The sequence below is a fragment of the Styela clava genome, chromosome 4 (genome assembly GCF_964204865.1).
Source record: "Styela clava chromosome 4, kaStyClav1.hap1.2, whole genome shotgun sequence".
Lineage (NCBI taxonomy): Eukaryota > Metazoa > Chordata > Ascidiacea > Stolidobranchia > Styelidae > Styela > Styela clava.
The window spans coordinates 1,849,807-1,870,981 of NC_135253.1; the positions used below are offsets into that span (position 1 = coordinate 1,849,807).

The following is a 21,175-nucleotide window of genomic DNA, read 5'->3' on the forward strand; positions in this document are numbered from 1 at the left end:
TTAAGTATATTGTTAACCTGCTTGTTGGGATGGTCGTATACTTTATCAACACATTTCTAACCGCTTATGTAACGGCCCCTATTACGGTCGTTTCTGTTTTAAATTAAAATCATTTAGTTGTTTTCCTATGATATATATTAGTCTAGGTCGTCATAGTTTAGGTAGACTGGGCGTTTGATTGACTGCAACAGACTTGAACAATCAAAATCGTAGTTGTAGAATTGTGGCAGCTCATAAGTCTAAGGATAATGATAGTGCCAAGTGTCGCCGCCCAACATATTGTAGGTTTCTTGCTGGGCGGGCATCATCATATGTGACTAAGTTGCTTATAATCTACAAACATGTTATACATGAATATATTTGATTGCGTATAAAAATTACTAGATTAAAAATTACTAGATATGTTTAGTTTATCCGGCAGTTACTTAGAATAACAAAAATAAAATAATAATGCAGTATTCGAGATTCTTGATATCTGTCACTACTTGAATTTGCGTTTTCATAATTTTGTTGTTAGGCTCAAAGAAAAAGTATCTCGTCAGATCATGACACAACACAACGTTGACACAATTCATTACACAAACATAGTTGGAATATGTGGCTGCATGACCTCACTCCAAAATGTTGCTTCTTTCTCCGCCAAATTCATCCCCACTGAGATTGGATTTTTTATTTCCAAGTATTCTTTTTTATCTTGATACTTCGGCCACTTCTTTTCCACTTTGGCTCCATTGTTTGGGTTTCTTAAAAAACAATAAATGAATGATTGTGAAATGAATTGAAAATAAAATAACAGTACTACAATATGTATTCAGTAGCATGCCCGACCTTTTTTTTTATCAACGCCATACTTCGGAAGTATTTGTAGAGAATCTTTGTCATAAATGAATGAAATAGAAAATAATTATTAGGGCTCCACCCAGCCCAAAATTAAAGATACACTAGCCTAAATTACCGTTAGTAAATACACTACCCAGTTTTAGCGAAGTTTGTAAGATATGCCATAAACTTTCTGCTGAGATCCTTTTCTTCGTCAGTGAACTTGACTTCTGCCGAAAACTGCTCCGGAATAAATGGAAGACCGAAAGTCATGTATATATCATCACCGTGGTCGCATACGCACATTGCGCTCTTTTTTCCAATCCCTGGTGCAAATTCTGGATCATGATGCATTTTCAATCGGAAAGCTCCCAGATAAAGAAAAACATCTGCACCTGATTTTTCTGTGAAAAGTGGAAAATTGAGAACACAATTGTTAGTTTAATAAATTAGCGTACGATTAACAGTATGAGCTAATCATGAAATAGGAATATATACAGCATGTACAATTTTAGGAATTTGGGTATTTCACGAAAAGTACTTCCATGATCAACCCCTGGTCAGTTCATTTTGTAGCAAACGAGCGTGTGAAAACTACTTGTATTGTCACCATATGTAAGCGTTACGCGCCAGTTAACAACGATAAAAAGTCGATATGTCTTCAGTTTTGAGTGGTGTTACCTGAATGGAAAGATGCACTTTCAACAGCCTTCCAAGTCATTACGTCTGAAAGTGATCCACCAACAATTTTAGTAAATCGTTTTTGATCTTCAACATCACTTGCATAAAATTTTTTGCATTCTTCGAAGCCTTTTTCGGAAACCTGATAATAAAATGATGGAAGAACGGGGTGGCGTGAGTTTTGTTTCTGCTCAATATACGACATAAATTGTTATGAAAATACGTACTATTTTTAACCCTTGAACTTAACATGGTATTATGGCCGTTTTTCTCACTGAATACACACACATACATTTATATATATGTGGAATTACCAATACTCATAAAAATGATGTAACAATTCACAAACGATAATCATCGGACTGCGGGTCAAAGATCTTACTGACCGGTATGGGCATTCCTTGTTTTGCCAGTTGTTCTGAAAATATTTCATTAGCAATGCCGAACATTGAGATTGCTAGACCATATCCTTCCGTGTTGTTGGCACCAATAATATATGGCACTTTTGTAAAGTTTCCCTCGTTCAGCATCTCTCTTGGTGATTTTGGAACCACAATTCCATCCACAACTGGCACAAACGTGTATTTTGCCTATAGAAAATACATATTGAATAAATTAAAACAATTAAAATCAATCAGTATAGCATCAATAGAGAAGCAAGTAGTACATAGGTTACGAAATAAATGATACTATAGTACCACATGCTAAAAAAGCATATTTCTGAGATGCCACATACTTCAGCTATTTCCTTATGCGCTTTGATTATTTCTTTAGCTGGAATTTCTTGCAAGGCCTCAAGTATTTTATCATTGTCCTTTTCTTCAATTTTAAGTTTTTCTAGTAGTGCCTTGTTAGCTCTTGCATTTGACTCAGCCGAATGACAAATTCCTGGGAATAAACCCCAATATTCATTGAATAGACTTTTATTTCTCTATGTCTATGCAATAATAAAATAATATAAATAAATAAGAATAACATAATCTCGTTCCATGAAATATCAAGTACAATGGGAGCGCACAATTATGGGTAATGATGCATCAGAATAAATGTTCATGAAGTTTTAAGTTTGGGCTACGATGTTTTCTATAGGCTATAAAATGAGGAAAATAAAAAACAAAATTTGATCAGCATTATGCTGAAAATACAGATTTCAAAAGAAAGAATAAACTGAAATTGCCCTAAATGTCTTGTTTAGACTGTATATACCTGGATACGAAGCTTGTCCGCTGTGACTTATAGCCTTGTGAAACAGACCACGGGATAGCGGTGACAAAATGTGATGCTGAACAGACATTCCACCTGCGCTTTCACCAAATATTGTAACATTACCTTTATCCCCTCCAAAAACATCAATATTGTCTTGAATCCACCTGTGGATAAAGATATTTGCAAATATAGAAACTCAAAATATTATCAGGTAAAGTGTATACATCAAGTCCCAAATTTAGTGGCTGTTAACTATATGTCTTATTTGGCTATTTGAACAAAAATCGTTTATTGGTGTACAAAAGTGATGGAAAAATATTCTAATATATTATTATATAAATATTATGTATTCATAATGATTCATAAAGTAATTTAATTGAATGCTAAAAAGCCTGAGTGCAGTCGTGATTTTCTATTAATTAAAGTAATTGGTCATGTATTTGCACGTGTACTCGGTAAAATGGTTCGGTGTCCTGAATTCCAACATCTGCAAATACAGACTTTCATACACTCACGTCAATGTACCTACATGACATACATGTACTGCATCCCAAGTAAACTTCAACTTAATTAAAGACCTTACCTTAAAGACAACTGTTGATCCATTAATCCTGCGTTTCCAGCGCAAACAGAATCAGGACTCAGGGAAAAGAATCCAAAAACACCAACTCTGTAGTTAGGAACGACTACAATAACGTCATTCAATGCAGCTAACACACTTCCATCAACTTCTCTTTCTGAACCAATTGTGAAGGCACCACCGTATATATACACCATGACCTGCGAATAGAATTTTTGTCTTTATGTTGGAAGGCAGAAAAATATGTCAAAAAACGTTGGCAAAATGGTGCACTCTGAATTACTCGTGGACGAGTCGTGATCGCTTTCCCAAAATAAAATCGTTTCAAAATGTAGATTAACAATCTCACATTCGGCTAAATTTTTCGTCATTTTATTACTAAGATTTATTTTTGTATGAATAACATAAGTTTTTTGGCGCTAATAAAATTCAGTTTACGGAACATATTTTCAATTAAGCTTTGAGTGAAATTTTTGTAAGAAGTAATGCGATACTGTGCGCGAATTTGGCTGTATACGAGTATATATGTGATGTAGCACGAAATACCGGAAGTTTTCTTGAACTTCTTTCCAGTGGACTATAAACAGATAGATGAAGGCAATCTTCGTCCATAACTTTCACACAAGTGCCTGGGTCAGGCATGGGAAGATATTTGGTCAACAGTTCTTCTTCTAAACTTATTTGCATCGGCATATTCCCAACATGAGTGCCATCCTTTATACCCTCCCAGGAATCAGCTCTGAAATTTGTACATCATGTGATTTAATATAATATTACAATTGGGTGTACTACTGTAAAATCTTCTGTGCCAAGAACAAATCTATATCCCGGGAAAAATACGAATACAGACATAAGACCATGCCAATTAGCACCCATATATACATGTCGGTCGGCCTGAGGTACTTTTAGATAGGTGGGTATACTCACATTGCCGATTATTCTGGCCCCTTTCTCCTTTTCTTGAACATCCATGTCAGTGGTTCCCAACCTTTTTTATTACTATTGCACATTATTCAGCTCTCTGAATACTCGCGGCACACCTACCACAAAACATGAACATTTTCTACTCATAAAAGCATTTTGCTATAGAATATGCGCGCACACACACTCACTCCCCAAGTAATCCACACACATCCACTTCCGCCTCATGCTAAAATATGATAACGAATGCTACTTTCACTGAATACGACTAGGAACTAAGTATCAGCGACATAGTAAATTTAATCCAGAGAATGTAAATAAACAGTTGCAGAGAAGGATCACGGCATCACCCGAGGTGAAAAAGCGTTTTCAGTGCTTGGCTTACAGTATGACTGAATACCTGATCAGCTTAGTTTACTGTCATCTTTTTTCCGAGTTTTAACTCCAAATGCGCATCTGTAAGTCGATGTCTCTCAACTGTTTATTGTAAATTGAAATCACTTGAAATAAATACAAAATTAAAATCTCGTCGCGACACACCAATAATTATAATAATCTTGATTATAATCATTCCGCGGTACACTAATGTGCTGATGCACTGTGGTTGGGAACCACTGATCTACATGTTAACCGACACACATGGTTCTAAAAAGACAATAATTAGTGAGAGACAAGAATATCCATTTAAAACGCTCGCATAATACTTACGGTTGAGGAGGCATGAATCTAAGTTTTCCTGTCGGTGGTCTGCCAAACGGAATATTTCTGTATATGTTAACTGGTTTCGCATCCTTAACCTTCAGCTCCACTCTTCTCCCACTGACCCGTCCATTCTTTGTAGTAATTATTGGTGCATTCATACTCCCGATTCTAGAAATGTGAGATCTCAACTAGCATAAAGTTATGATATAGGCCTACTTATAATGCACTATTGGCGTTGAATAGCGCAGACTAACTTTGAGAGTAACGGTTTAATACAAGCGTTTACTGTGCACACAGTCACTCGTACATTCAAATACTGTACCGCCATCAGTCATCACGACATTCAAGTAAAGCAATATTATGTGCCTCGGGTAAAGTAAAGATAAATTTGAAATTACATCATTCCGTCTCTTCGCATACACTGGAACTGTACCAATATTTGTCTCAGATGGATCGAAACGCGTATTGATTACAACGGATTGTCTCGATGGCCTTTTCATCGCTTCTTGACTATTCAGCATTCAAGAACTTATTAATTGCGAAAATAGCAACTATAACCTCGGTGTTGACAAAACAAGGAATACAAATTACATCCCTATGGTTACCAGCTCACGTAGGAATTATCGGAAACGAAATAGTGGATATTCTGGCAAAAGAAGCAATTAACAAACTTTCCATTGGTTCAATGCTTTCACTTTCCATCTCAAAGGCGAAATCCTATTTTGATACATTAACTCAAGAAAGCTGGAATACGGAATATGTTAATAGCGATTTAGCAAGCCATTATAGAAGAATTTATCCCACCACGATTTCACGACTCAAAAACGCTAATTCATCACGCAAATATCAAGTTCTTTTATTCCGCTTGCAAACCGGTCATTGCTCCCTGAATGCACATTTACATAAAATTGGTTGTCACCCCGACGGATATTGCGGACAGCGTTCTGTACCTGAGACCGTAGCACAATACCTACAGCATTGTCAACAAAATATTCATCAGATAATCCCAGTCATTCGCAAAGTCAGAAAACTTAAACTGGAACTGACTTTGGAAGAAGTGCTTAGTAACATGGACATTATTACTTATCGATCTTAAGATCGGTAAGTATGTTGATAGGTATTTTTACTTATCGATCTTAAGATGTTGATAGGTATTTGTCTGTTTGTTTGTTTGTTTGTCTGTTAGATGTCGCGATATCTCACGAAAGTGAGGTTCAATCTGCTCCAAATTTTGCATGTGCATTCATCATAGCTCGGATCAGAAGCCTATTGATTTTGGATGGATTATGTCGTATAATTAGCGAGTTAATAATTGATTAGTGATGGGACACACGGTGTCACTATGGAGGAAGACCACTGTTTTGGGGGATCCCCTAACCTTCGATCGATACGTCTTCGGTTTCCAACCGAATTCTAGTTAAAACTGTTATTGAATATTTTTGGCTATGGTGGCAGAAATATTTAGGATTAATTACTTAATATAATTAATTTTTTTATATAACTATTTATTTGTAAATATTGTATAATATGTAAATATAGGATTTTTATTTCGAATTGATCAATGGCGCAAAAAACACTGATGTTATAAGCGCTATGAAACATAAAAAAACGCTTAGCCCAGAACAGTAACTCAAGTAATCTGCTTGACTATTTTTGTATAGAGAGATATTTCTTTGCAACAATACTTGTTCGTATGGTTAGAAACATGGAATATCTTCATTCAGTTACGATCGTTGAAGTAAATTCGCATTTTACATTTTCATTCACTCGAATAGTAAATGATATGTCATTGTTATTGTACAGCCCTCTTGATTAAGTACGGCTGTACTAGTAAGCATCAAGTATCTCACATAGTCAGAAAATTCAGCAACTGCTGAAATTCGAGTATGCAGCGCAAAAAAAACTTCTCATTTCATTTTGAATTCAATGAAGCACGTTAGCTAGCACCACAAATACGGAAGTTCTTACTAAATCCAACAACAACATGCAAAAGTTATACAAATACACGGAAACGGAATTTGTTACTATGTTTTATTCACAGACTTTTTGTTACTTTTCAAAATGTCAAGCATTTTGTCATCCAACATAACAATTAAAGGGCATAATGAAATAGAAAATGTTGACGTTAAGTAAATATTCATGATTTAATGACAGTTTCATTTTAATTTCTTGTTCGTACAGAATGCTTGTACAAGCATACGCACTCATGGATCTCGGAATTATTCTACATCTAAAAGTATAAAGGCACAACAGTTCTCAACAGTCTCCTTGCATTGTTATTTTTTTAAAATTCTCCTGATGTTCCTGGTACTATTCGGCTCTCCTAAATTGCCATTTGGTTGTTCCAAAAATCAGCTTCCACGGACGCTAAGTCCTTTCCGAGTGAAAATGGGTTTGCTATATTGAGGTGCTGGCCTTTCGGTGTGTATTTTGGCCACTTTACGTTCACCTTTTTGCCATTGTTTGGATCTCTGGAAAATGACGCTGTTTGTAGATTATGCATTTCATTGGTAAACCTGGTTAAACAACGCAATTGTTCTGCTATTCGGAACCAGGGGCGGACACTTCCCATAATTTTTTTTTTTGAGGGGGGGAGGGCGAACTTGGATCGCCAACCAAACACAACGCGCGGTGTATCGTTACGTAACAATAACCTTTTAATATTGTTCTGAGACCTGAGTATTAGAATGTCATTTTATTACTCATGAAATCGAGTATCTAGGCCGATTTGCTTGGACAGGGAACTTGCGCGTCACTAAACCGAACCTTCGAATTCTGCGAGAATTACCTCACGGCACTTGCTGACAAACAGAAACGACGAATTTGAGGAGTCATTCAAAATACCATTCAGGGTTCGCGCAATGATTTTGCAGCGTTTTGATTATTTAATACGAAAAAGAGAAGGCACGATAGAAAAGTAAAATATGAAAAAGGTCAATTATCGCCTTCATATATATCTGCATTCCGGTGTCAGAAATGATCACATTGTTTACTTGAAATTGGGACAGTTGATTTGCAAACTGTGACGAAAAAGATCAAAACCGACGCAAAAGATAAAAACTGGAATAAAATCAAATTCGCTTCTTAATAGCTGCCTTTAACACATGGCGCCGATATGAACACACAGTTCTTCCACCAATATAAAACCAAACTTCGCCGTTGCGTAAGTATTGGTTATCGTAAAAAGAGGACTGGTAGAAATGTAGCACACGAACATTAGAATGTCTGGCGTTCTGGATGTCTTTTGTATATATAATAAAAATATCCGATATTCGACAATTCGTTAAAAAATATTCGAATTATCCGATTTGATAGAAATATCATCCTAGTTTGCACACCCCTGCGATCGGTAATCACGCCAGTAATCTCGCGTAACGCGTGCTGTTGAACACTGCTGCAATAAAACTCAATAAAACCTTTATTGAATTTAGTAAGTTGCACTGCTTCATCGAAGCATTGTGTGAAATGACGAATATTTCATATCTCGAACACAAAAACGGTTATCTTTTTTGGATAGTTTTAGTGGTCTGAAAAGGCGTTTCAACATAGTAAAGGCTATGATCTTCGCCAGCAAATTATACTCGGACATGCACAAAATCCATAACGAGGAAAGATACGCTCGCTATGAAGATTGTTTATAACAATTTCAAACCAATTTAAGGTTTTAGCGATAATAATTAATTGTTGTAATAGAATACAGTTTGTTTGCCTCTTTCATTTATCTCGAAAGTACCGACAATAACACTATTGAATGCTTTTAGCAGTGGGAAAACATATTAAATTGTAACAAAAAGGAATTAGGTTGTGCAACAGTGCCGAGCAAAACCCAGGCGCGTGATCGACGGTGCATTTGGGGACGACGTATTACTCGTGTGGCCGCGCATATTACACAATGTTATAACATCGGTAACTATTAACCGTCTGTTCGCGCGCGACTATCGCACAATAATTTTGTAAGGCGGGAACAACGTGTGTTTAAATATAGACGAAAAAATTACTCGAATTAGAGAAAACGTATTTTTCTTATTTTTTTTGCAAAACTATGCAGTAAACAGGTAACGTCAGCATCCAGTCTTTTTTAAGGAGCAGGAATGAAAAAATTCTTCTAAGTAAACAAACAACTTACCCAGTTCTAGCAAAATTAGTCAGATATTTCATGAATTCACGACTTATCTCAGCTTCCTCGTCAGAAAATTTTGCACCACAAGGCATATCGTATGGTGTAAATGGCATCCCAAAGGTCATAACAACGTCATCCCCATGGTCACAAAAACACCAGCTAACTTTCTTCTGTACGTCGCTGCCGTACTCTTTTTCGTGAAACATTCTGAGTTGGAAGGTCCCATAGTACATATAAACAGGTTGTTCACTACCTTGAATATGTAAACATTCTAATATCAGAATATTATTCAGACATTTCAAAAATATGACCTAGTATTTTAAGTACAGCATACAATCATGTCTTGTCAATTATATGAACTATTTTCAAGTAGTCAGCATTTTTAAACGAAGGAACCACATATCATAATTACGTCACATCAATGTTACAAATTTTGAAAAAGCTCACCTGTATATATAGATGCAGTTTGAATAGCTTTTGAAACAAACATCGAATCACCTATAATGTCACCAGCTAATTTGGCAAATCTTGCGGTATCTTGGTTATCTTTGATGTAAAGCTGTTTGCATTTCTCAAGCTCTTTTTCCGATAGCTGTTAAAATACTTGTCGAAGTAACCAATCTTGGATTTTAATAGGAAGTAGATGGAAACGAAAAAGACACTGAAATAAAAGTATCAGAGCAAGCTTACCGGAACAAACGGAAAATTCTTTATTTCTGCCTCAGTTAAGTTCTCTGATTTATTGGCAAAGAAGAGTAATCGTATAAGGCCGTGTCCTTCTGTATTATTGATTCCAATTATATAAGGCACTTTCATAAAGTCTTTGTCTTCCAATGATTTTTTAGGTGTTTTATGGAAGAAATTGTTATCCATACAGGGTGTGAAAGCTACTCCTTTCTGCAATTAATTTTATACAGAATTACTATGTTTACCTTGTTTTTAAACGACAGAAAAGTCTAACAAAAACGCTGCTTGAGTATGTAGCTATTCATTACTGTATGGCATTCCTTCGAATTCTAGAGGGAAATGAATATTGAATTAAAATATTCAATGATAGGAGTTTTACCGCCTCCAGCTCGAATGAAACTTTGACTAAATCGCCTGCTGGGATATTTTGCATCGCTTCCAAAATTTGATTGTCATCATTTCTCTCTATCCCCAAATGTTGAAAAAGACGTTTATTTTGCTCGTTATTTTCTTCAATAGTTTTGAATAAACCTGGCATTTGAAAAAAAAAACGTATTCAATTCTGTAAGCATTGTACGAGAATTTGAAAAAAATTATTTCCATCATCACGTAGTCACAGGTGTTGTAAATAGATTAAACTATATAAGTGTTGAAAGTTTGGCTTGAGTCATTATTATTCAAAAAACTATAACACTGGTCTAGTATGATTTTCTAAATCAGTTTTGTTGAGTCTCTAAACGCAATAAACCGCCTATTAAAAATGTTGAGATGTTAGACCTGCTGCTGACATTCAAATAAATAATATTTGGGGCTAGGCTTGTGTTTTGGAGTACTCGTGTTGTCCCTCAAAAGTTAGAAATCCCAATTATTAAACTAAAATAAGCAATATTAAACAATCAATAGAACAATAAAAATGTTTCAAATTTCTTTACATCTTGATGACTGGTTATTATAAATCTTGTTGAAAAATAAAATGCAATTTTCAAATTCATTCTGGGGAAATGAAAATAATCAAAATAATCATTCTTGGTAAGACGAAAATATTCATATAAAAATCAAGGCCTCTGAGGAGGATACCATCTCAGGTTGAACGAGGGAATAAATAACTAATAAGTTCTCGACGACATATGCATGGGTTGGAATGTGCAGAAAGCCGTAGCCAATCATTGGTTATGTGATGTAATCTTCTGTTAAGTAAAAGGCAAAAAAAAAATGCAAATTAAGATGGTGCACACCTGGCATTGTAGATTGACCACTGTGACTTATTGCCTTGTGAAACAAACCATGGGACATCGACGTTATCATGTGATGATTGACAGAAATGGCACCAGCACTCTCGCCAAATATGGTTACATTATCTTTATCTCCACCAAATTGTTCAATGTTTTCTTGTACCCATCTTGAATAAAATAATGAGAACAATTGTCCAGTTGCAATTTTATGACATTTCAATTTGCATTCGTGACGAAGGGTGAGATTAGGCTTTACTGCTATTGGTGTGCTATTTTGTCAAATCCGCCGCCCAAAGTAGGAAAATTTATTCATTTACGATCAGTAAGCTATTGCATATTGGAATACAGCAAGAATAGTTATACCTAACGCAAACATACTTCAGCATGTTTCTTGTTATAAAATTGAACATGACTGAATTAGTTTGGAATTAGTTTTGTGGCATATGTTAAGTTGATTTTAATTTCATTTATAGTCGGGTCATACTCATGGGGCCTTCTATGAGAGTAACCCAATGAAAATAGAAATCAATAAAATTCCTAATCACTTCCATGAAAATGTCTCCAATGTCATTTGGAACATATTCTAGACTTAGAAAGAACATAACTTTTGTACAAAACGTCCTAAATTTCTAAAACTTTTGGGTGTAAATCATACACAAACAGAAGTTCAGGTGCAAACAAAATTAAATAAATCCGCTGCATTTTCTTAGAAGTAATTGAGAAATTTGTGAGTTATGTTTTTGTGGTCTCACTGTATATTTCACTTTTATATATACCAAAAGTCGTATATTTACTCTAATGCCATCCGCTGATCTAGTAGTCCAGAGTTTCCTGTACAAATGGACGACGGACCAAGTGAAAAGAATCCAAATATTCCAACTCTGTAGTTTGGTACAACAACCACTACATCGTTCATTCCAGCCAATACACTTCCGTCATAATAACTCTCAGAACCACTGGTGAAACCTCCTCCGTATAACCACACCATTACCTAAAATAATTTTATATACATCCTAATTGGTACTCGCTATCATTAAATGGAACCGTTTAAAAGTTGATGCAATAATAGATACAATATATTGTATACAATATAAGACCGTTAATTTCAAAATCATTTAGTTTTCTAAGGATATGTCAATTTGACGGAGATCAAATACAATATTTAAATAATATCAGAAATGAGCTCTCATAAAAATGTCTACAACTAACCGGTAACTTGAGACGGTCATTTTTTGGATGGGTAGTGTATATTGATAAATGCAAGCAATCCTCGTTTATTTCAGGTTCAGTGACGAATGGAACAGGCAATGGAAGACATTCAAATGTTATCTCATCGAGATGTTTCGAATACATCGGGCAGTTTCCAACAACAGTGCCATCTCTCACTCCATTCCACGGTTCGGCTCTAAAATATTTTGAAAAAGAAGATACTGTTTGTATTCTTCCAAATCACTGGACGCTAGACCACTAAAACATAAGAAGTTCTGATTAAAACACTCAATGCGAAAATATGATTACTAATATTTCTTAAAAAATAGAGTTTTTATTCATTTCCGTTCACTTACTTTTGAGGCGGCATAAATCGTAATTTTCCCATTGGAGGTTTTGCAAATGGGATATTTCTGAAAACGTGCACTGGTTCTGCATCTTCAATTTTGAGATGCACAATCTTTCCTTTGATTTTACCGTACTTTGTAGATACTATTGAGGTAGCCATTTCCCCCTGCAATACCTTTTCAATATGAATACAAGTGCGATATTAACTCAAAGTAACTTTCAATCCCACACGTTCATCATGCAAACGCCTACACTGCTGAAAAAAAAAACATAACTTTACTTATAATATATTATAACGTAAGTAATTTGACTTGATTACATTGACTTGAGAATATTTTTAGATTTTATGACAATGTGATTCATTTGACGTCAAAATATGATAATTTCATGGACCTTATTTCGCATGCACTTATTATTTTAACCCTTAATTTCTAGTTATTTCATATTCATTTTTTAGTGGCCTGAATAAACATATGTCAACGTGCAGCCTAGTCATTGCTGCCCACAAATATTTGCTTCAACTAACAGCTTTACCGATTATTCCAACTTTTAGACGAGTAAAGCCAGAACGTGCACTCAATTAAACTCAGAATTAAATTTGAAATAAATAGGAAATACGTAGATCCCGTTAAGTATGATTGATTGCTAAATATCAGTAAGTTTATACCATTTTTGCTACATTTGTATACTTATCTTTCACAAACAGGTTTTTGTTTAAACACAAAAGTATAGTTACATATTAAAGATTTTTTGGATATCCTATTCAGATATCCCGTCATAAGAAGACCTTATTGAGTTTTTTTTAGTGTATTTATAGGTGAAAACAGCATAACTTTAAAATTTGGGATTATAGTATTTCAACTTTTAAAATTCCTACCCTAATTTCTAAAAATTAACGTTTTATAATTTTAATTAACGTTTTAAGCAGTGTTATCTGATCAGGAATCTCACGTCTAAAACAATTAGATGATCCTAAATTTTTTAAAACGTGCTATAAATAAAAAAATCTCTAGTCTTATCCACCATCAATTTAGGAATAATATCAATATCATATTTCAGAGCTCCCTTATTTTCATGCAAAATGCGTTTTCATTTGATTTCTAACGAATTCCATATCCAGTTTTCATTTGGACCAGCCTAGATTAGTCAGTATCGATTCAACGCTCGTATAAACAATGCTCAGATATATGGACAAAAACCCAAAACGAAGTAGTAGAAACAAATCTTTTACAGTACCGGTAGTCTGACCATCAAATCACGCACGGCACGGTGCGCAATTTTGACAACATCATCTCACAGAACACGAAGTGGAAAACGAATCCCATAAAACTCAAAGAAATGTTCGAAATAAATACAAGTAATATACTTTTAGCCACAACAACAAGCTTTAACCACGGTAAATTTCAAAGAAATTGGTCAATTAGATAAAGTGAAAAACGATTTTTTCACAACAACTTAACAACAAAACGTATCCGTAAGTCCACTACGTGTATTTATCCAACTTTTTTATTCCTTCTTTCGTAAAATTTGAGGTATATGATGCGTTTATATTTATATGATCAGCAAATCAGAAGAAGTTCATCTTTAAAACCAATTCGTTTCCCTTTTATGATCTTTGTCAAAAGTACTATTCAAATAAAGATCACGATGTTTGCTTTCGAAAAGACTAAACAATTGTACTGAAAGTTTTCAGTGACACTGTGCTGTCCAAAATCGCAACGAGTAAAATTATGCTGTAGTACAGATTCGAATAACAAATGATATTACAAATACTCTCTTTCAAGAATAATTGAATTTATATAGATTACGAGTACCGAAGCGTGATTGTTATAATTTTATGGTGATATTGTTAGTTTTTTAACAGTTCGTCGACTATTTATATTTCTACACTTCGCGATCGTTTGCTTTCAGATGTGATAGAAGTACGAATAACCAGTTCTGTAAATGATTGTAACACATTGTATTCAAGAACACGAAAGCAATTTCGTTTTGAAATAAAATCGACATGAGTTCTACTGTTGTATCAACTCCTAAGGGAAAAGTGAAAGGTAAAATTGTGGACTTAAAAGTGAAGGATGCAAAGTTGGTGCACGTATTTCGAAATATTCCTTTCGCTAAACCGCCAGTAGGAAGCCTGAGATTTATGCCACCTCAACCGTAAGTAGTCTCATTACATTTATCATAATGGCTGGATTAGAGTATCATGTATCTTAGTTAGACAATCGTGATAACGTCGCAGGTTGAAAATATCGAACTCTATTTCCCGTATTGATGGTGATCGACTATGAAATCCCATATGGCTTATTAGATGGGTTAGTCGGGACTGGGACGAGAAAAATTTCATTGAACCAATATACCTCAGTACACGGACTTATCTTAGTCAGAAAAAATATTTGAGTGACCAAATTAAAATGAATTCGAAGTAAGAATCCAAATTTCTGGCCATGTGTTTGGCATAACTTTATGCCACAATAGTTTTTTTCAAATCATTCATGCAATAACGTGATATAGCAACTAGATAGAGATTGTATCAATTTGATTTCCAGGCTTGACTGAAAATTGTTCTGAAAATTATAGATTCGAACACAGTCATGAACGAACTGATGGCAAACTGACTCAATGCCCCTGTCTTTCCCAGACCAGGCTCAACCCAGGCGACAATTTTGTACAATTCTCAAATGTATATACAAATTATGCTATAAAATTTCGTTATTTTATTTTACACTTTGTATAAGAAATTTATAAGCATTTCAGAGTCGAACCATGGAGTGGAGTCAGAGATGGAACAGTAGCTGGTAGTGTACCGATGTATGCCCGCGTCATTGATGACATGTTTAGACCATATATTCTATTGCCCGATACTTGTGACAGCGAACTGATTGTAGACGAAGATTGTCTGCATGTGTCTGTCTATACTCCACATTTAGAAAAAGACAAAAAACTCCCAGTAATGTTTTTTTTTATTTTAATCGTTTTTAATTCCCTCACATAAATGGAATGTTTATCATAATTATAACACTGTATCACAGGTGATGGTGTGGTTGTTTGGAGGAGGATTCAGCATGGGCTCGGAACGTCTCTATGACGGAAGTATGCTGGCTGGAATGAACGATGTTGTCGTCGTTGTGCCTAATTACCGGGTTGGGATATTCGGCTTTCTCTCTCTTGGACCTTCTTCGATCTGTACGGGAAATGCTGGATTGTTAGATCAACAGATGACATTGAGGTAGCATACAAGCGATTTATTCAATTGCTCTATACTGGGCATATGGGCAATACACTATATCTGCACGGTTTCACATTACTTGCTATTAATGATTTCCTTTTTTGAGTAAGTTTATTCGACATTGCTTTACTAAAACTATACCGCACTCACAACTCACATTTATGTATTGCTTATGATTGCTCGTATTTTTGACTATTATGTATAGGTACGATGGCAGATTTGCGAGAGTCAGCTAAGGACTACCAAGTCGAAAGAAATTTACAATCGACTCCGACTCGATAAAATAAAATTTTAAAAACTTAAAAAAAAATCGGATCCGATTCCAGCTACCGTCTCCAGGTTGGTGTCGGAAATTTCGACTCCACGTCCAGCTCAACTCCTCTCCTCCTAAATTTTGATTTTGATTACCACGATGAAAGTTTGAATTCCACTCCTGACACCGGGGAATTCAAAATTCCGATTCTAATGGATTGAAAAATACGACAACGTCTTCAATAAGAACATGCCGATTCCCAGCTCCGGCTACACACCCAAGCTATCGAGACTACATCGTGTTGTATGAAAACAATGTAATCTATTGCATATTCACATAGATGGAATCACGTGTATGTTCTATGGGTCTGAACTTAAAACAAATACATCTCAGCTAGTAAGAAAGTCAAATCACTTCAAATAAAACATTGCTTTTATCTTATTTTTTCTGATTTATTTTATATTCGATTTTTCAGATGGGTGCAAGAAAACATTGACGTGTTTGGTGGCAACAAGAAAAATGTGACCATATTCGGTGAAAGTGCGGGAGGAATCTCAGTAAACATGCAAATGTTGTCTCCTCTCGCACGTGGTCTATTTCACAAAGCGATAAGCCACAGTGGACAAGCAATCGTGAAAGGTAACAGACAACAACTGTGGAGTATATCTAAAAATTTTGTATCAAATGAAAATAATTGTAGACTTCATCCAGCTTATCATATTCATCAGCTTAATTGTGTTCAACTGTAGGTGTAGTTTACAAAAATAGAGTTTGGTAAATAAAATGAGTGACAAACATTGAAATATAATATTTGATGTACATCATTCATATTTTTCTGGCTACTTATTTTAATGATTGCACGTCTGGAATTAGCTATAGCAAGTTTAAATTGAACATAATATCAATCACAACCAAGCCCAAAGAGGTTATCACATAAATTGTGACTGCGCTTTAATATCATGCAATATTATAAAAATTGAACTTTGAGAACTTCTTTTTATATAATGCGCATGCCCTAACAATAAATAGCGTCACAATCAATTTATATTCTCGTAAATCGCACCTTGTAAATGAGTCTAATTTAGTTTAAATATCATTGGAAATTTAAATAGAATGTATGATTGACAGGATTATTCCAGACCGCTGAAAAAAATGCCGAGAAAATTAAAAAATGTTTGACGCATTTGAAGATTGAAGAAGAAGATGATTGTAAAATACTAGAAGCATTACAAAAAATCCCAGCCAATGATTTGGTAAATGCGTCCATGGATTTGTCTCTAGTAAGCATTCTATTGTATTAATCGATGATGAAAATAACGTATCTCGAATATATATATTTGTAATCGTAGAACAGTAATTACGTTGCAGCAAAAAGTCTTGTTTGTACCAACATTTGATGGAAACGTCTTTTCAAAAAACCCAGAAGAGTATGTGAAAGATAAAGATTTTGCAAAAATACCGTATATCATTGGATGCAATAAATCAGAAGGTCATGGAATTCTATCAGTTTTTCTATCACCCAATTATCTAACCGGAATTGCAGAAGAAGAGGAAGTATTCAAGGCAATATATATACCAGTAAGTATCATATTTTTAACTCCTTTTCAGTTTGTCCTTCTATTCCGACATAACAGATAGATAAGATAATTATTTTAAATCCACTTTGGTACATGAAGCAACAAGGAATAGGATTAAATATTCAGAAAAGTTTTCAAAACTTCAAATGAGTTTTAAACGTGTGTCGTGGCCAAAAAGTACCAAATAGGCAATATCACCTTGTGACATAGAATGCAAGTGTAAAATGTTGCTAGACAAATTACAGTTACATGTCTGTCTATGTTTTAAGCTATCAAAAGAGGGTTTTGAAAAGTGCAAAGAATTCTATCCTGCAGACGACCAAGACTTGCAAAAATGGAGCAAACTAATGGGAAATATACTCGGTGACGCAATGTTTGTTGCACCAGCTGTAGAGATTGCATCAGTTCATTCTGGTATCGTAATATATTTTATAATAGTTATTATACGGGAATCATACAGTTATGCTTGGGGTAATATTGTGCGCCAGTTAGGCTCTCTATAAATCCGATCCACGGAGCATACGTCATATTTACCATTACTGTGCCATCATATTTTAGCTTCGGGTGCACCGACATATTTCTATCACGGCGATTTCAATCTAAAGCTGTTTCAAGATAAAGAATACGGACCAGAAGTGGGTAAACGGCCATATTGGTGCGATTGCGATCATAGTGACGACATCCTGCTGACGTTTGGAATACCTTTCACAACAAACAAGCTTCCATTAGGCACAAAATATACCAATGAGGAAAAAGAAATGAGCAGACAGTTCATGAAATATTTGACGAATTTTGCTAAAACAGGGTAAGAAATTCTTGATTTAATACTGAAATAAGAGCACCATAACGCTGTGACTGTGACTCTTTGAAGCTGATAGTTTCATTAAACAAAGTAAACGGAAACTAATTTATAGGCAAGATAATGTTAGGTTCGGAGATATCACAATGGCGTGAAGCGCGTGAAACACGCTAACTTTGCGCTTTGTAAATTAAAATTCTGTAACAATTCCACCGGAACGTTGACTCAGATATGTATTTATATGCTCCCTTTCATTTCTAACTGAGAAGAAGACGGTATATTGCTATATTGGTCTTGTTAATTTTTGAATTTTTTTATTAGTATTATCTGATCATATAAGAAGTACTAGTAAATGTTCACTTGCTTTAACTACCTTTAAGAGATCCAAATAAAGGACAAAAAGTAGATACGAAGTGGCCAAAGTACGTTTCCAAAGGAAGACACCTCGTTATTGATACTCCGCTTTCGGTCGGAGAGAATCTATCAGAAAAAGTAGCAAAATTCTGGAACGAAGTGATGCCTTCTTACATGATCGATAATTAGGTTGAAAGAAAATAGCCGAAAAGCTTCAATGTGACTAATTAGATGTTATAGTTTGATTCTATTTTCCAAAATTCATGGCGTTGGAAGCATTTTTGCACATAAAAATTGAAAAAAAAAACTGAAAAGAAAGAATACTCATATATATATATAGGCTTGCACGTAATTGACAAAAACCAATTCCGTAATTACGGCAAAATCAATTACGTAATGACCCCGTAATTGCGATATTTTTCCACGCATTTAAACCTATCATAACAACCAATTGAATCCACTTTTTTCCGAATGGGACATTGAAGTTGGGTTTTCCTATTCTTGGCAGTACTACACGCCGGCGGCAGATGTTAAAGACAACTATCAAGGAGTGAATTCAAATTAATTTTATTCTGACTTTTATCTTTTGTGTTAGCTTTGGTTTTTCTTTATCACCTTCGCAAATTAACCGTCCCATTTTTATGCGATCAACTTTATTTTATCATTACCGACACTGGTATACGGATATTTATGGAAACGATAGTTTTTTAAAACCACCTTAGTACTGAATAAAAATTACGGGTTCCTAATTTATTAACCAACGACGAGCGTATTTTCTCATTTGATTATACTTGCGATTTCCTCGCGACGAAGACTTGTTTTTGCAGCGTTTTCTGCATTATCCGACATTACTGCCTTGTTAGCATTTTTATAATAATAATTATTGATGTCGACTTATTGACGATATTCCTATTACCATGCTTCATTTTACATTCAATCATTTCGCGGACTGAATGTTTAAAACATTATTTGCGATTAATTTAGATCAAATATTATTTATTTGCGTATAATTTAAATACCGAACTTATATGACATGCCTTCTCCGAAAATACAAAGTTATATCGCAAAACAATGCATTTTGTGACATTTATTTTACACTCACAACATTTATTTGCTAACTCAAGTCGGCGATCCTATCGGCCAAGATTGACAAAAGTTTGGTCGAGTGCCGGTGGTATTCAAGTCGACGATAAATCAAAATAAGTTGCCGCATTTGGTAAGACAGTTAATCATATATGGCCGAAATATTGAGAGGAATTGTGAAAAACATCATGAGCAAGGCCAAGTCTGGACTGATATATAACGATAAAACCGTTAACAGAACATCAAGATTTTGTAATAGAAAATGGATCTCGCACAGAATAAACACACAGGCTCATATTCGATTATATATGATAGCAGTTAAATTTTCAACGGTCCGCGAGGAATCCGTCGTTTTGGTTCATTACGCAATCTCTCTTTTGTCGTCATATTGCTATTTGATAAGCGCGACATTAATTATCACGGCGAGGTATTGGCGCGAGTGATCAATCGCTCTTTTCGCTTATTTGGTTCCAATTCGTCGCGAAATAAAGAATGGTTAAGCATTGTTAATCCACACTTGGTGGGGAATTCCCACTATTCAAACGCGTGACTATAAAATAAAATAAAATAGAAACGGAACATATATACCATAAGTAACGGAAAACTGGAACAAGTAAATAATAAATAAAAGTAAAATGGATACAAATGTTTGATAGACCATGTTTAATAGATTGATCTCCTGCGTTCATTAGTCATTTCACCCGAAGAAGTTGAAACCGGGCGTGTTAGCGTCCATCTATCTTAACACAATTCTTCCCCCTATCTACGGTTATTATGTACATTGGCCGTGGCCATAAGATGCGAGAGAAGTTGAAACCAGGTGTGTTGGCGTCAATCGGTCTCAACGCAATTTTATCCCTTATCTACGGTTAAGTTGCGGGAGAAGTTAAAACCAGGTGTGTTGGCGTCAAACGGCCCTACTCAGTTCTTCCCCCATTAACTACGTTAATAATTTACATTGGCCACGCCAGATAAGTTGATAATAGGTTAGTAAATGGCAACGCGTCATGCCTTCCTTCACCTACGTAACAAGAGAGAGAAAAACGGCTGCGAATACCGGAACTCTAACTTCTTCTACTTGTTGAGCTTTCATTTTCGCAATCGACGAAATTGACTGCTTTGAAGAAAGCTCATTTCAATGCAATAATTACGACTTTACGTAATTCGTAACTTCCCTTCCGTAACTCCAAATAATTACGTAATTACGTAAATCCGTAAATTACGTGCAAGCCTATATATATATATACAAATATAAATTGAACCAATACACTTATGCTATAAATGTTTTAACACCGTTTCGGAAAATGGGATCAGTCTATTTTTCATATTTGCATACCCATATGATAAGCCAGTAGCTTCATTGATAGAGTGAGAAATA

At 35.0% G+C, this 21,175-nt stretch overlaps 2 protein-coding genes across 2 annotated transcripts; one reads left to right on the top strand and one right to left on the bottom strand.

Annotated features, from left to right (window-relative positions):
• Positions 1 to 231: 231 nt before the first annotated feature.
• LOC120325781 (uncharacterized) lies at positions 232 to 12,767 on the bottom strand. Its single transcript, XM_078111549.1, has 18 exons — positions 12,514 to 12,767; positions 12,158 to 12,353; positions 11,743 to 11,939; positions 10,952 to 11,115; positions 10,096 to 10,247; positions 9,720 to 9,926; positions 9,477 to 9,621; positions 9,036 to 9,282; positions 7,242 to 7,380; positions 4,916 to 5,097; positions 3,833 to 4,025; positions 3,290 to 3,486; positions 2,707 to 2,870; positions 2,237 to 2,388; positions 1,887 to 2,090; positions 1,501 to 1,642; positions 974 to 1,223; positions 232 to 743 (listed from the first exon to the last, which is right to left on the bottom strand). Exons 1-18 carry the CDS (start codon positions 12,663 to 12,665, stop codon positions 575 to 577), a joined length of 3,252 nt encoding a protein of 1,083 aa, XP_077967675.1. The 5' UTR covers positions 12,666 to 12,767; the 3' UTR covers positions 232 to 574.
• Positions 12,768 to 14,215: 1,448 nt separating this feature from the next.
• LOC120326459 (pyrethroid hydrolase Ces2e-like) lies at positions 14,216 to 19,054 on the top strand. The gene is made up of 9 exons (XM_039392757.2): positions 14,216 to 14,662; positions 15,260 to 15,452; positions 15,535 to 15,731; positions 16,460 to 16,623; positions 17,113 to 17,264; positions 17,353 to 17,562; positions 17,831 to 17,975; positions 18,120 to 18,366; positions 18,741 to 19,054. Exons 1-9 carry the CDS (start codon positions 14,511 to 14,513, stop codon positions 18,901 to 18,903), a joined length of 1,623 nt encoding a protein of 540 aa, XP_039248691.2. The 5' UTR covers positions 14,216 to 14,510; the 3' UTR covers positions 18,904 to 19,054.
• The last annotated feature ends 2,121 nt before the right edge of the window (positions 19,055 to 21,175 follow it).

Coding starts and splice junctions, on each gene's coding strand:
- LOC120326459 (XM_039392757.2), top strand. CDS start 14,511: ATGAGTTCTACTGTTGTATCAACTCCTAAGGGAAAAGTGAAAGGTAAA. Junction 16,624..17,112: donor TGGACAAGCAATCGTGAAAG/GTAACAGACAAC, acceptor TATGATTGACAG/GATTATTCCAGACCGCTGAA. Junction 18,367..18,740: donor ACGAATTTTGCTAAAACAGG/GTAAGAAATTCT, acceptor ACTACCTTTAAG/AGATCCAAATAAAGGACAAA.
- LOC120325781 (XM_078111549.1), bottom strand. CDS start 12,665: ATGGCTACCTCAATAGTATCTACAAAGTACGGTAAAATCAAAGGAAAG. Junction 12,354..12,513: donor CGATTTATGCCGCCTCAAAA/GTAAGTGAACGG, acceptor AAAATATTTTAG/AGCCGAACCGTGGAATGGAG. Junction 9,622..9,719: donor AGAATTTTCCGTTTGTTCCG/GTAAGCTTGCTC, acceptor GTATTTTAACAG/CTATCGGAAAAAGAGCTTGA.